The sequence below is a fragment of the Pongo abelii genome, chromosome 5, assembly GCF_028885655.2.
Source record: "Pongo abelii isolate AG06213 chromosome 5, NHGRI_mPonAbe1-v2.0_pri, whole genome shotgun sequence".
In the NCBI taxonomy this organism is placed as follows: domain Eukaryota; kingdom Metazoa; phylum Chordata; class Mammalia; order Primates; family Hominidae; genus Pongo; species Pongo abelii.
Window position 1 is genome coordinate 113,276,958 of NC_071990.2, and position 14,167 is coordinate 113,291,124.

The following is a 14,167-nucleotide window of genomic DNA, read 5'->3' on the forward strand; positions in this document are numbered from 1 at the left end:
GTTTGCTTGAGAAGGTTGATGTCCCTCATCAGCCTGTAATGTTAATCTGCTGCCTATGAACCTCTAACCAGTGTTCAAGTGTCAGATAAAAAAATTTGCAGGATAAATCTTTTAGCATCAATGTATGAGGGTAACAGCAAGACTCTATTAGAATTTTATAGTATACTCTGAAAACTCCTTCATAGTATCTTCCAGCAAAATCCTTCATGCGAATCAATGAAATTATCTGTCTTCCATGTCAAACTCAGACAGAGATCCTAAGAAACTACTAAGTTTTAATTATACACACACAAAATTATTTTGTTGACATTGATAAAGCAGTCATGTATGAACAAAAGAGAAGTTTCAAGAGGATTGAAAAAAGTAGTCCACATATGCTCAAATATATGGAAAATGTCAAGATATAATGGTCAGTGAAAAACCATCAGAATGGAGAAGCTGGTGGAGACACTTCCCTCTTGCTGATGGTCCAGAAGCCAGCCTTGGAAGGCAATCAGTTCTTCCCCAGAAAAGATGTTCAACCTCACTAGCATTCAGAGAAATACAAACTAAAACCTCAATTTGTCCATCAGAATTGCAAAATTATAGAAATTTGATTATATTCATTGTTGACAATAGTGGGGGACAATATGTTCTTTCAAATGCTGTTTGTGGGAGTGTAAATTGGTATTGCCTCAATATTGAAAATGCATATTCCCTTGAGCCAAGCAATTTTACTTTTAGGAACCAGTCCTCCAGAATACTCACAAGGCTCTATAGAGATATAACCACTAATATTCACTGAATCTTTACTATATGCCTTGCGCTATGCTAAGTGCATATCATTTCATGCATTAACTCATTTAGTTTTTGTTACAACCCTATGATGCAGATAGCTGTGTATGTATTGAATACCTATTATATGCATTGTTCTGAGTGCTTATTATACGTCAGGGAACAAAATGAATGAGCTTTCATTTTAGTAGAGGAGACGGACAGTAAATAATAAACATAATAAAGAAAGCATGCTAATAAATTAAAATATAAGGACTACGAAAAAAGAATAGAAAGAGGCAAAAGAGCAGTATTACTGGTAGGAGGTAGGAGATAGGCTGCAGTATTCAATAGGGTGTCAGTGTAGGTCATTGAACAGGTGAGAGTCGAGCAATTGTAGAAGGAGGAGAAGTTGTCTGTGCAGGTACTTGGGAGAAGCGTGATCCAAGCAGAAGGGAAGCCTGAATAAAGAACCTAAGGTAGGAGTACACATGGCCCATTCTAGGAATAGTTGGGAGGCCAGTATGGGGAGAAGAGTGAGGGAGGTGGGCAAGTAGGAGGAGATGAACTCAGGGTAAGGCATGGATCGCATAGGGCCTCTTACGAATTGTGGTGCCTTGGGCTTTTACTCTGAGTGTAGTCGGGGGGCCATTTGAGCACAGTAGTGACATGATATGATTTATGTTTATAAGGATCTGACTGTAGGGTTGAGAATAGGCTATCAGGGAACAAGGTGGAAGCAAGGAGACCTGCTGGGAGGTGATGCAGTTACTCAGATGAGAGTTGGTGGCGTGGGCCAGGCTGGGAACACTGACACCTGAGCACACTCTTAAAATTGGATCATGAAAGAGGTGGGGAGGGTTAAACTGATAGAATTAGAAGGGATTAAGGGTCCCACTTGTAATGAAGGCAAATAATGTACACAGTTGAAGTAAATGAATGAGAAAGAATAGTAGTCAGGATGGAATTTTAGAACTCAAGATTTTGATAATGGAGTAGCTTTAGCCGATGTCACAGACCAACTGTGCATGTGACTGGTTGAAGTGAAGGTCCAGGAAGGAGGGGAAAAACCAGGGTAAGATCAGAAACTTGAATAATTTCCATGATTGTGACAAAAGGCTAAAATTGTTACACAAAAGCAAATGATACTAGAGAATTATAGTACTAAATAATATGTATTATTTATACAAACTGTTAAGCACAGGGACGTTTCAACCATTGTAAGGGAAACCATTGTAAGTTGGAAGTATGAATAAATAGCTGATTCAGACTGTTCATTGGAACAAGAACTGATGCAACAAACACGGATGAGCCTGGAGGACATTATGTTAAGTGAAATAAGGCAGGCACAGAAAGACAAATACTGCATGTTATCGTAAGTGGGAGCTAAAAATGTTGAGTTCACAGGAGACTAGAACTGTGGTTATCAGAGGCTGGGAAGGGCAGCGGCGGGAGGAGGATAGGCTGAGGTTGGTTAATGTGTACCAAATTACAGCTAGATAGGAGGAAATTGTTCTGTGTCTCTATAGTATGGTAGAGTGACTATAGGTAACAATAATTTATTGTATATTTCCAAATAGCTAGAAGAGATGATTTTGAATGTTCCCAACACAAAGAAATAATAAATGTTTGAGATAATAGACATGCTATCACTCTGATTTGATTTTTGCACATTATATATATATGTATTGAAAGATCACTCTGTACCCCATACATTTGTGCAATTATTACATGTCAATAAAAAGTAAAAAATGCTTCTATAACAAAGAATTAACGCAACAAATCTGGTAAACTAGAATATATGATACTGCAAGAATCCCATCTTTCCTATGTACGTAGTTGCAAAGTATGAAGTAAATTCTCTAAAACAGCAGTGTCTAGAACTGTGTGCATTGAAAATGATGACAATTAGGAAGTCAGAACGGCATTGTCTTTTACCTTTTTATTCTGACTTGCTTTAGGCTTGGATAAATTTTTTCCTTTTTTATGGAGGAGAAACAATGGTGAAGACTCAATGGGACACTCATAAAGAGAAGTGTGGACCTTTTCAGTATACCGTTGGAAATCTTCAACCTCCACATCTCTATCCACCCTGTGTTCGTAACAGAGGAAAAAATAAATATTAAAAATATTGTTCAGAATTACATGATGAAAATTATGGAAGTCAAACAGCTTTGGCAATTAAAATGTGTGTGTGTGTGTGTGTGTGTGAATGTGTGATGGGTCCTTACCCATCAACCACTCTTAACCAGAACCCTTTAAATTAACATTCAACCTGTCAATAACTATGTGCCTGGCATCACACATTTATAATAATGAACATCTTTTCCCTCAACACACTCTGGATGATTGGAACTACCTCTGTTTCTTAATCTATATTAAATTCCTCCCTTGCTTGTTCTTGTACTCAAGGAACCCCTATTGTCTTTGTTAAGGACCTAGATTAATAGCTTTCTTTAAAATCATGCATTAAATTAAGACTTTTGTAAACCTCTGGGTATGTTACTCTGTCATTAATGATAAGTACAAAAATAATTTCATCTAATATTTATAGCTTGCTGTATTCCAGACCCTGTACAAGTTTCTTTATGTGCATTATCTTCTCATTTACGCCTCATGACAAACCTACCAAGCAGGCACTATTATTATCTGCATTTTCAGGTGAAGAAATGAAGGCTTACTTAGTCAAGGTCATATGGAAATTAAAGGGCAAAGAACCTACACAGAAACCCAAGTATGACAGTTTCTCAAGCACATACAAGCTTTTAATTACTATCCCCTAATGCCTCAGATACATTTCATAGTTCTCAGTTTTAATATTTTTGCTGTTGTCTTGATTTTATTTATCAATCATGCAGATTCATTAATAATAAAAATATTATACCTGGTAAAGTAGGCATTACTTATGCAGCCAGTGAAATTAGCATACTGAGCACTGATTGGTGAGCCACCGAAGTAAAACTTCTTTTCACCTGCTTGTGTCTGTTCTATTTTCCCTTTGGTAGGATTCTTACTCCCAACTCTGCTTTTATCTACTATCAGTTCATATCTGCAAAAGAAAAAGGCTTCTTTACACACCACAGAGCTAGCATTTTACCTTGACCCACTCTAGGCTGGATAAGCAGGTTTTCTCATGAAATTGAAATGGAACATGTGGTTAATGAAAAGACAGAGAGTTGCCAAACTCTTCATGAGGCCCAGGATAAAATGGTTGGATATTTCTGTATGCAAAAAAAGATCCTCCAAACCAAGATTGGAATTTAAACCCGTACGGCAAGAAATTCAGATGACTAGTCATCAGCATTATTTGTGTGTGTGTGTGTGTGTGTGTATAAAACAGAGCATACCTTATGATGATCACTTAATCACATTTGTGGAACACCATTTTCATGGCAAAGCACATTAGATTATTTTGATCCTTACTGGAAGTGGGGCCCAGAAAAAGCCTACTCATGTTTTCTATGTCCACAAAAGTGGACATAGGATAGCAGCAGAGGTTCATTTCTTATTCCAGAGAACTTTTTTATTATGAAAAATAAATTCAGTATTATCTATTTTAAAGATGAAGTTTGAGCTTTTAAAATGTGGCCATAAATGTTGCATTCTCAATTGTTTGACTCAAGGTCTAAACAAGACCAATATTTGCTGAGCTCCTTCTATGTGCAAAATACTGCACTCCGTTCAGTAGGTAATATTAGTAGGCATTTCCCTCAAGGAGATTATAACCTATTGTTTTACTGGAAAAAGAACCCTTATATTTACTTTAAGAAATTTCATAGCGATTTATTTTTTCATGTCTTGGAAACTAATAGCAATATTTTTTTGAGGAAGGTAAGTTGTTCCTTCTAGCATTTTTGTTTTAACATTAGAAAATGTATAGGAGAGCCTATTATTCATAGTGGTTTTTGACATAATCATGTCCCACAAATAGACATGGTGGAAAGAATACGAAGTGAGGAGCTGTACCTTGTGGGTGAGACAGAGGTAATGACGAAGTGGGACAGCCCATCATTGTACTGCTTATCTATTGACTGAACTTTGATTCCCTTTACATCCATGACGACAGTACCGTTATCCAGTGAGATGGAGAACACGTCTGACTGAAATGCAAACACAGGCATGTAAGTAGGGAGTCTAGGGATCCAAAAGATGGAAACGTTTTCAACATTTACTGAATGGTATTGCTTAAAGGCAATATAGTGTGTAGGAAATTTTCTTGTAAAATAATTTCTATAAATAACAACCAAGAATACCTTATTGCTTGTACTGGTATTGCTTATAAAATTAGACACATTCCAGTAGAAGAATGTATCTCCTATATTTCCAACTGAAAATTTTTGATGACTTTGTTATGCTGAGAGTTGTCAACCCAGTCTCAGTTACTTTCCTACTTTCAATCTCACTTTTAATCCCTTCGAATAGATGATATTTGGGTCTCCTTGGGGATGTAGCTAGATGGCTAGGCAAGGGTTAATTTGTTAGTTTGGCTTTTAAAAATCTTTCACTTTTTCATCTAGAGGCAGAAGACACATTTTTAAAAGCAAGTTAGCTCTTCTTATCTGAATTTGCTTATTGCTTGTCTTAAAATATTTGGCAAATGTTAATCTTGCTTCTCTTGTATGGGCACCAACTTCTTAAGTCTGCCCTCAAAATAGACTACTTTTTATGGGCAAAAAGTGTTATTTAACTAACCACGGTAGTCTGAGGCAGGTTTGGGTCAGAAGTTCTACAGAATGCTTTGGGTAAATTCTCACAAATTCTACTGATTCCAATTAAATTGGATATAAATGTGTCAGATGCAGGTAATATATATGAGAAGTGAAAGCTGCTTTCAGAAGTTATATGATGACCTGGCACATCAGTGTATATATTGATGATGACCTTTTCAGAGACCCATCAGTTGGATCTTACAGTCACCAATCCTCTACAGACCTTAGTTTATTCTTGAAATAACATATCTTTATAAGCTGAGCTCAAATGCTCTGTAGCAAATCTAAGAGAAGTATGTATGTTCTTTTTACTCTTTTATAAATTAAATCACAAATGTGTCTGTTCATTGCATACAAACAGGGACTCTTAACAATTTTTGTGCCAGAAACACCTTTGGCATTTTGGTAACACATAGGGACCGCTTCACAAAATAATGTTTTTAAATGTATAAAACAAAACATATAATAATACAAAGGAAACCAATCATATTGAAATACAGTTTTCAAAATCTTAAAATAATCTGTGATATTATTATAACTTTTTTATTAAGGCACTAAATAATAAGATTCCATAGCAGACCTAATAACATTAGAAGTAGCAATGAGCAAAAATGACATTCTGGGATTTCTGTGACAATTGTAATGTGAAACAAAAGAATCTGTGATTTCTATTAATGACAAAGTCACAGGTACTGGTAATACTACTGTGGTGTGTTGCCTAGAGTCATAATCAAAGAAAATGATCAATTTCAGTGAGAGAAAATAAAGATATAATCTTTTGCCATTAAGTCCACAGACCCCCTGAATCTATCCATGAACCCTTGGGGGTGGGTCTATGAATTCCCGGTTAGGAACTTCTGATATACAATACATATAATCTTTTATAAAGTGTTTGAAATGAGGCATTCTGTGTGTCTACGTGCAAGTCAAAATTAATCTGAATAGAAAATCACTTCTAACATGCATTACAAATTATTTTTAACAGGCAAAACAATTATCACAAAGAAGTTTCCTCAGAGAAAAACAAATACTTACCCCTGAAGCATAGTAGAATAGTAACCCATTTGGTTGTAATGTTCGGAAATTAAAACCTCCTTCAAAGCCATCAAAGAAAGATATTTTCTGAATTGAAGAAATGAAGCTCTGTCCATTGAAATATGCTCTGCGAGATATCTGTGTGCCAAAACAAGTAGAGATAGTGTTTTTGAGAATTATCAAATGCTTAAAACTATCAATGTTTCACATACGGAGGGCCTTGCCTGTTAGTTTCTACGTAAATAGTTTATTTTCCCACTTCTGGTCTATGTTGGAATTCAGGCATACACCAGGAGCTCCTCTGAGAGATGGGGTTTCATCTTCTCCACTGACTCCAACCTGAGTGAACAATGATGCTAGCACACCCTCTCTGGGTGTTAGATGCCCCACCCATGGAAAACTGAAGCAAATGAACAAGTCACAGAGGAACCCCATGCACAAGAGCCCTTCTAGCTTAATGGTTCTTTCTGGTGGTGGCAGAAAGGAACCCAAGGTGTACCTAGGATCAGAGAGAAGCTGAAAAGAGCTTTTCCAGCTTTTGAGAGTGATAAGTATTGTGTCTATTAAAAAGCTTTTGACTGAGTGGTTCTTACAAGAGAGTCTTCTGGGCATCCATAACCAACTCCCAGGGTTTCTGTCTGCTCCAGTAAATTGAAATCTTTCTTTTGGAACTGGAAGCCCTTCATGCATCCTCTGAAGTTGATATCTAGGGGAAGGTGTGCTCTGAGGGCCCTGGAAAAGAAAGTCAGCCTCACTGATACAGTCATGATGATGATGTTACCCTGCATATGTAGGCTATGGAATTTGCATTTAATTATAGTCATTTGTAATGGCTTTATAATCACTCATATTCTCATGCTTTCTTTGATAGGCACACAGCAATGTCTAATCTTTGCCTATAGAAGAGTTTTGTTCTGAGTCAAGCCAATTTGTTCTTTATAGTTTTCAAAATGCTTTAACTTATATTATGTCACTTTATAACAATTCAGTGAAATAGATGGAGATGCTATTATTTCCCTTTAGCAGTCGATTATTAGGTTGAATCATAGGGAACTGACATGTTACATGTAAATATAATCAATTCTTAGTAATTTCACAGGGTTTAACCTATAAAATGAAACTAAGAAATAAATTATTCTCTTATGTCACAAGCGATGTTAGGATTTGAACACAGGTCTTCAGACTTTTATTAATCCACGTTGTTAATGAATCCATTTTGGCATTTTTTGCAACAAATCTGTAATCAAGAAAGTTTAGGGGAGTGTCTTAATGTTTCATTATACATAATACACAACCCTTTGGATAACCTTAAAAATCTGTGTAGCTCAGATGCTCTTGGAGAGTTCAAAATGGGTTTAAGGCTAAAGCAAAAGTAAATGGACAAATGCTGTTTTGTCTTCACACAATACACATGTTCCACCGTTCCTATTATTGATGAGAAATATTGCATTAGATCATGTTCTAAGAGTAATACAATAATTGAAGAAATCTGTGATTACATCTATGCGATGCTAATTTCAGGAGGTCCTGAGGACTGACTGCAGAGGGCCTGAAGGTACATGAATGTGTGTGCCTGTGCCTGTCCCTGTGTGTAAAAGTAGCAAGTAAGGGTGCGTACACTGTTACTAGACCTCTCCTGGATGTTGCCAGCCCAGTACATTGCTAGGAACAAACAGCTACTTAACAAAAAGCCTTACCTGGATTGTAAGATTTCTAGGGGAGCTCCTCCAATGTATATATCTGTAAAAGGTATTTTCATCTTTTCATTATCCATGCTCTTGACATGCCTTCTGTCAACTACCAAGATCATTTTCTTATCATTGTGGTAAATGATTGAGATCTGGGAGAGATAATATATAGTAAGCCTTGATTAACTATTTAATATTCAGTTCTTTGATGACTTCTATATATTTTAATTCTCCTGGCTATACTAGCTGTTCTTCCATGCCTTTGTGCTTGTTTGTTCACAAAATGGGGAATAGATAGATTTTCTTTTCTCACAGACTTGAAAACTCTTGCTTCTACAAGCAGCAGTTCACACTTTCTGGGAAAGGAGGTCTGTATGAAGAGGGAGCCAGCCCAAGAAAAATTTTGCGATTAGACCTATTGTTTCCTCCTGCTCCTTCTGAGAGAATTCAGGAAAGAACCATAAACAGGTGCCACCGTTCTCTTCTTTTTTAAAAACAACTTTATTCAAGTCTAGTTGATATACAAAGAACTACACATATTTTATGTATACAATTTGATGAGCTTGGACATATGCAAACACTCATATCATCCCACAATCAAGGTAAGAGACATATCACACATTTCCCAGCATTTCCTTATGTCCCTTTGTGGTGTGTGTGTGTGAGCATGTGTGTTAAGCACACTTAACATGAGATCTATCCTAAATAAATTTTAAATTAGTTTTAACTATAGGCTCCATGCTGTACAGCAGATTTCAAGAACTTACTCACCTAGCACAACTGAAACTTTATACCCATTGAACAGCAATTTCTTATTTCCCCATCTCCTAACCCCTGGTGACCCCTATTGTATTCCCAAGCAGGTGCCTTCTGGAATCTAGATTGCATGTTACCAGGTGTGATTTTTTTTGGTGACACAGTGAGCAGTTCTAATGAATCTGCAAAAATGCTAGTCAGAGAAATAGTTAAAATATTCTTGTATTGTAAACCATTCTCATGAGGCTATGCACTTTTAACTGAAAAGGGAAATACAGTCTCCTACCCTTTGCATTTTGGTTCAACTTACAAGATATTATGCCTTGTATACACTTTATTAAATTGTATATTTAAAATAGTTAATGAAAATGGATGAAATATATTTTCAGTAGTCTGCACATCTGTTTCAAAACTAAAGGGGATTCTTTGTGAGTTCTCTTTATAAGGAAAACTGTGCTAGTATTTTCTAAATTCTGGATAAGTGGTTTAAAAGGAAATTCTGTATTTACTTATATGTATTCTTGTTAAATTTGGTGGGGCTCAAAGGATAAGCAGAAAAAAGGCTATGTATCTACACTCTGGCTCATTCAACAAATGTATAAAAGTATTCTGTAGGAATACCAATTGAGATATTTAAGATTAATAGAAGCCTTCTGGTTAATTAAGCAATTAAAAGGAATCTTTCAGTGATTTTTAAATTGGAACATCAACAGGACAAATACATTCATTGTTTTAAAGCAAATGTTTTCCTGGGGTTGAGAAGATGAGGGTCCTTCAGTTGCTCTTTAGATATGGAAGTTCTCAGTTTATTTACCATCCTGCCTGTCTCATTTGACTGTCTGATTAGATTAACAGATCTAAGTATAAAAAACAAAAACAAAACCAACCAAACTACAATGATTTGTACCTCATGGTATTTTGCATCATTAATTTGAGCTTTCTTTAATGTATCTTCAAGATGCACAGGGCCACTGCTGAATCCAAAATCATAGAACACATGTAGGTAACCATTGCGCATTTCCAGTCTGAAAAACATACTCTGAGGAGAGAAAGAAATTGGAAGATAGGAACATCTGTTATGCGAGTAGAGTCAGATTTAGCTGAATTTGAGAAATAAGACTGTATTCTTTATTATTGGAGCTATTTGAAGACTAAGAAAGTCTCATGAAATTCTTATGAAATAAAAGTGACAATGGCCGGGAGTGGTGGCTCACACCTGTAATCCCAGCACTCTGGGAGGCCGAGGCAGGTGGATCACTTGAGGCCAGGAGTTTGAGACCAGCCTGGCCAACATGGCAAAACTTTATCTCTACTAAAAATACAAAAACTAGCCAGGCATGGTGGTAGGCACCTGTAATCCCAGCTACTTGGGAGGCTGAGGCAAGAGAATCGCTTGAACCCAGGAGGCGGAAGTTACAGTGAGCCAAGATCGTGCCAGTGCACTCCAGCCTGGGCTACAGAACGAGACTCTGTCTCAAAAAAAAAAAAAAAAAAGTGACAACTACTTCCATATCAGCAGCTATTTCTCTTCTTAATACATAAAAGTTAATATTTATACACAGTGTAAAAATTCTTTAGTTTTCATTCTACTTTCTGAATTAATGGATGAAGTTTTAAGTCTACATTATTGCCCTTTAAGAAAATCTTGAAAATAGAGTATAGTATACCATGTTTATTCAACTGCCTTGTCTTTAGGAAACTTTTAAAAATTATAGCAGGCCAACAGATGTGTCTGCATTTATTTTAGGTGAAAATTAGTAAAATTAAAAAATAATTTCAAGGTATTCTGAAAAGAATCTTCCATATTATCAGCAAATATGGATTTAAAAAAAGAAGGTCATTGCTGTATTGTTTTGAAACACTGGATTTATGTAAATAAATATAGAATTATTATGCACTTGGAACACATGATGTTTAAGAATCAAAGAAATTTTGTAACACTCAAATAATTTACTGGAGGTTTGCTTGTTTCAGAAGATAGTTCATAGATACAAGAAGTCAATGGATTTGAAAAATAAAGCATTGTGGCAAAGTCCCTATTCTATAGGAAGTGATCTCCTGAGTGGAGTTTGTACATTCCTGGGAGTGTGGAAAGCAACCTGCTGGAGTTTAGGAAGAAAATATTTCAACTTCTATTTATACTAATTTAAAAAAACCTAAAATAGAGAAGAAAATATTTCAATGTCCATTTATACTCACTAAAAAATCTAAAATAGAGAAAGAAACTAACTTTTAATATTTAATATGTTAACTATTGACTCTGGGCCTTCATTTTATCCTTTTGTCAGACTTTCACAAAATTCACATAGTATGTGTGGCTTCCCAAGAGGGGTTCCACACTTGAAGGGTTGAAGGTAGCTCCTCATCCATTTCTTTGCTTCTAGCCTATTGCAATTTATTGCAGTTTACATGTGGCTAGTTACATGGATTTAAGGGGGATATAACCGAAATAATAGAATATTTACACTCATTTTGTATTGAGATGTAGAGTGATGTAAAAACATTTTGAGACACACAGATATTTGCTGGCTATTTCCTACAAATTTCTGAAAATGCTATCAAGTTTATAGAAGGTTACACATTTTTCTTTGTAACATGAATTATTCTAAATTTGTTGAACTTTATGTGTGATAACAAATGTCTGACAGTAGTATGAATCCTACTAGTTATTTCAAAAAAGAAACATACTGTCACATCAATGTAAGGGTATTATCATGATAATGGATGAGAAAGTAACTTCTTCTCTTTTTTTTTGAGGACAGTTATACTGTGGAGAGATGGTTTTTAAAAAATATGTTTGGGAATTTTTCTATTGTTGCTTTTGTTGATGGGAACAATGTAAATGCAATCCCACAAAAACTCTCCTATCAGCTCTATTAAAACATTTGAGGGAAGAAATTTCTAACCTTTAGAAAAATCTTTCAAATAAAGATTTTCAATAGCTTTGTACCCTTTTATTAAAGTTTACAAAATGATATCTGGTTAGCTTATAAGAACTAATATTAGAAAAAAGGAAATATACCAGTCAAATCTCAAAGACAACCTTTGCCACTTGGTGAATGTGATTGAAAACTATTTGAGTTAGTAGGCACAGCTAATGATATGCTTCTTTCATTTTTTATTTTTGTGAGGTATCTTGTCTAGTTACAACCACCAATAAAATTACTGTTGAAATAAACTGGACTTAGGACAAGACTTTTGAATCACTGTGTCACAAAGAGTTTAAGGATTTTCAAAAATATTTAGCATACTTAATTATATTTTCTCACTAAAAGTATTTTCTTTGAGCTGTACAGTAGATAAAGTACTATTAAAAATAATTTTTAGTGAGAGAAAAACATTTCTGTATCATTAATAAATAAGTCAATTTAATCTTCATTTTAAACATATATAATCTTTTATTTTATCTTTATATAATTTGTCCTTTATTACAAGCTTTGACTCTTTCATACTATATTTATATCTGTTTATAGTACACATATATCATTTATAAACAAAGATATATATGTGTGTGTACATACATATATACTTACATACACACATACGTATATACAAAGCATGCAAGCTTTGCTTTAAAATTGATTAGGGAATATGATTTGGAAAAGTTAGGAGCCCAGTGCAAAATTTCTGCAGACACACTGTTCACCTAGATCTTGGTTCTAATTTCCTCAAAGTTCCCTTAGTTTATTGATATCCAAAAATGTACTGTGGGGAAATGCATCTCAGGGTTGCTTTTATTTATTGGTGTCATTACTTTCCTGAAGAAGAAAATCCAATCTGACTTTCTAAACTAGAATTTCAGTTTGATGGCATGACACACTAGACCTGGGAGGGTTCCTGGAAACATGAGTAGCAGAAAGTAAAGGAAATAAAGGAGAAGTAGTAGGACTTGTATTTTTACTCACTCCATTGACCATCAGGAGAATAAGGCTGTTGTCAGCTGGTGTTCGAACTTCTATGTCAAAGCGAGTCACCTGACCAAATTTCCCTCTCCTTGTGATGTCTCTCACTACGGCATAACCGGAGCCATCGAAGAAGTAACTGGCAGCCCGACTCTGAGTGAAGGCCAGCTTATCTCTGAAATGGAAACACAAGGGTCATTTGAACACTAGAGTTTCTGTAATGCTTTTCAAGTGAAGCCCTTTTAACCCATTCTTCTAACATCTTCTGTGGACCTTACAACATTTAAATGAAGTCCTGATGTCTGAAAGGAAGAGATAAAGAGGTATTTGTAGGTACATTAAATGGATTGTTTTCTTCTCTATCCTGTGTGCTAAGACAACTGAAGTCTCCAGGGACACCCTAGTCTCTGGAATCCTAAATCAAGGCTGCAAACAAGTTGTTTAACACTTGATACTTGGGCATGCTCATCTATGATAGAGGACAGGTGAAGAGTTTTTTGCAGGTATGACTTACGTAGTTTCAAAACTGGTTTCCCCAAAGAAAAGTTTGAGAACCTGAATATTGACTCATACTTGTTCTATCTGCTGCTCTTGCATGAATATCCAAGTCTTTAGTACTCTCAACTGTCTCTTACCGGGCACATGGCACTGATGTGGAGGGGTCCATATTATAGATGTGCTTAAAGTTGTACAAGCTGATCACATCATTATTCAAAGTGGCCAGTTCCAGGCAGCCAACGAAGCCAGGCAGGTTTAAGCTGGCAGGGAGCTATGCAATAGAAAAAGTAAAACCACCTGTCTCATGGTCATATTTTACTCAGACATCACAGAACAGACAATGCAAATAATAGTAGGTCAAGGAGACCTACCCCTTTGTAGAAATATCTTTCTAGATCCGAGTGTGTTTATGCCAAATCATTTAGACATGGAGTAACTTGTCAGTTGTGCAAATCTTAGCAGAGAAAGTGGGATTTACTGAGCATAGATTATGTGCTGGTCATAGGCTGGACAGTGAATTCCTGACAAAAATCAGTCCTTACACCAGCTTTGTGAGGTAGGTATTCTTGTTCTCATATAATGAGAGGGAAAATAATTCTCAGATAAATTCCAATTATGTGCCCATAACTAGTAATAATAGTCCTGAAATTGGAACCCTAGATCAACTTCCCATCTTCTTCGATCTTTCCTTTATCCCCCTTCATCAGATTTCATACTCTCTCCTAGGTCCCACCCCCTCTCTCATCCCGGATACTTTATTTCATACCTGTGTTAGGTGAGATAACTGAATTTTTGAAACCTCCACTGCAAAGCTGAAGATTACATC

General features: G+C 35.8%; 1 protein-coding gene across 6 annotated transcripts in view; it reads right to left on the bottom strand.

Annotated features, from left to right (window-relative positions):
• LAMA4 (laminin subunit alpha 4) overlaps nucleotides 1-14,167 on the bottom strand; it is a 194,119-nt gene that overhangs the window by 16,946 nt on the left and 163,006 nt on the right. For all 6 annotated transcript variants that reach the window (XM_063724955.1, XM_054558043.2, XM_054558045.2 and 3 more), the window contains exons 23-31: nucleotides 13,479-13,612; nucleotides 12,847-13,018; nucleotides 9,849-9,980; nucleotides 8,195-8,337; nucleotides 7,091-7,229; nucleotides 6,498-6,635; nucleotides 4,720-4,853; nucleotides 3,638-3,802; nucleotides 2,692-2,845 (exon numbers count right to left, since the gene is read on the bottom strand). In XM_063724955.1, coding sequence (XP_063581025.1) covers nucleotides 2,692-2,845; nucleotides 3,638-3,802; nucleotides 4,720-4,853; nucleotides 6,498-6,635; nucleotides 7,091-7,229; nucleotides 8,195-8,337; nucleotides 9,849-9,980; nucleotides 12,847-13,018; nucleotides 13,479-13,612 — 1,311 coding nt within the window. The remainder of the gene's footprint in view (nucleotides 1-2,691; nucleotides 2,846-3,637; nucleotides 3,803-4,719; nucleotides 4,854-6,497; nucleotides 6,636-7,090; nucleotides 7,230-8,194; nucleotides 8,338-9,848; nucleotides 9,981-12,846; nucleotides 13,019-13,478; nucleotides 13,613-14,167) is intronic.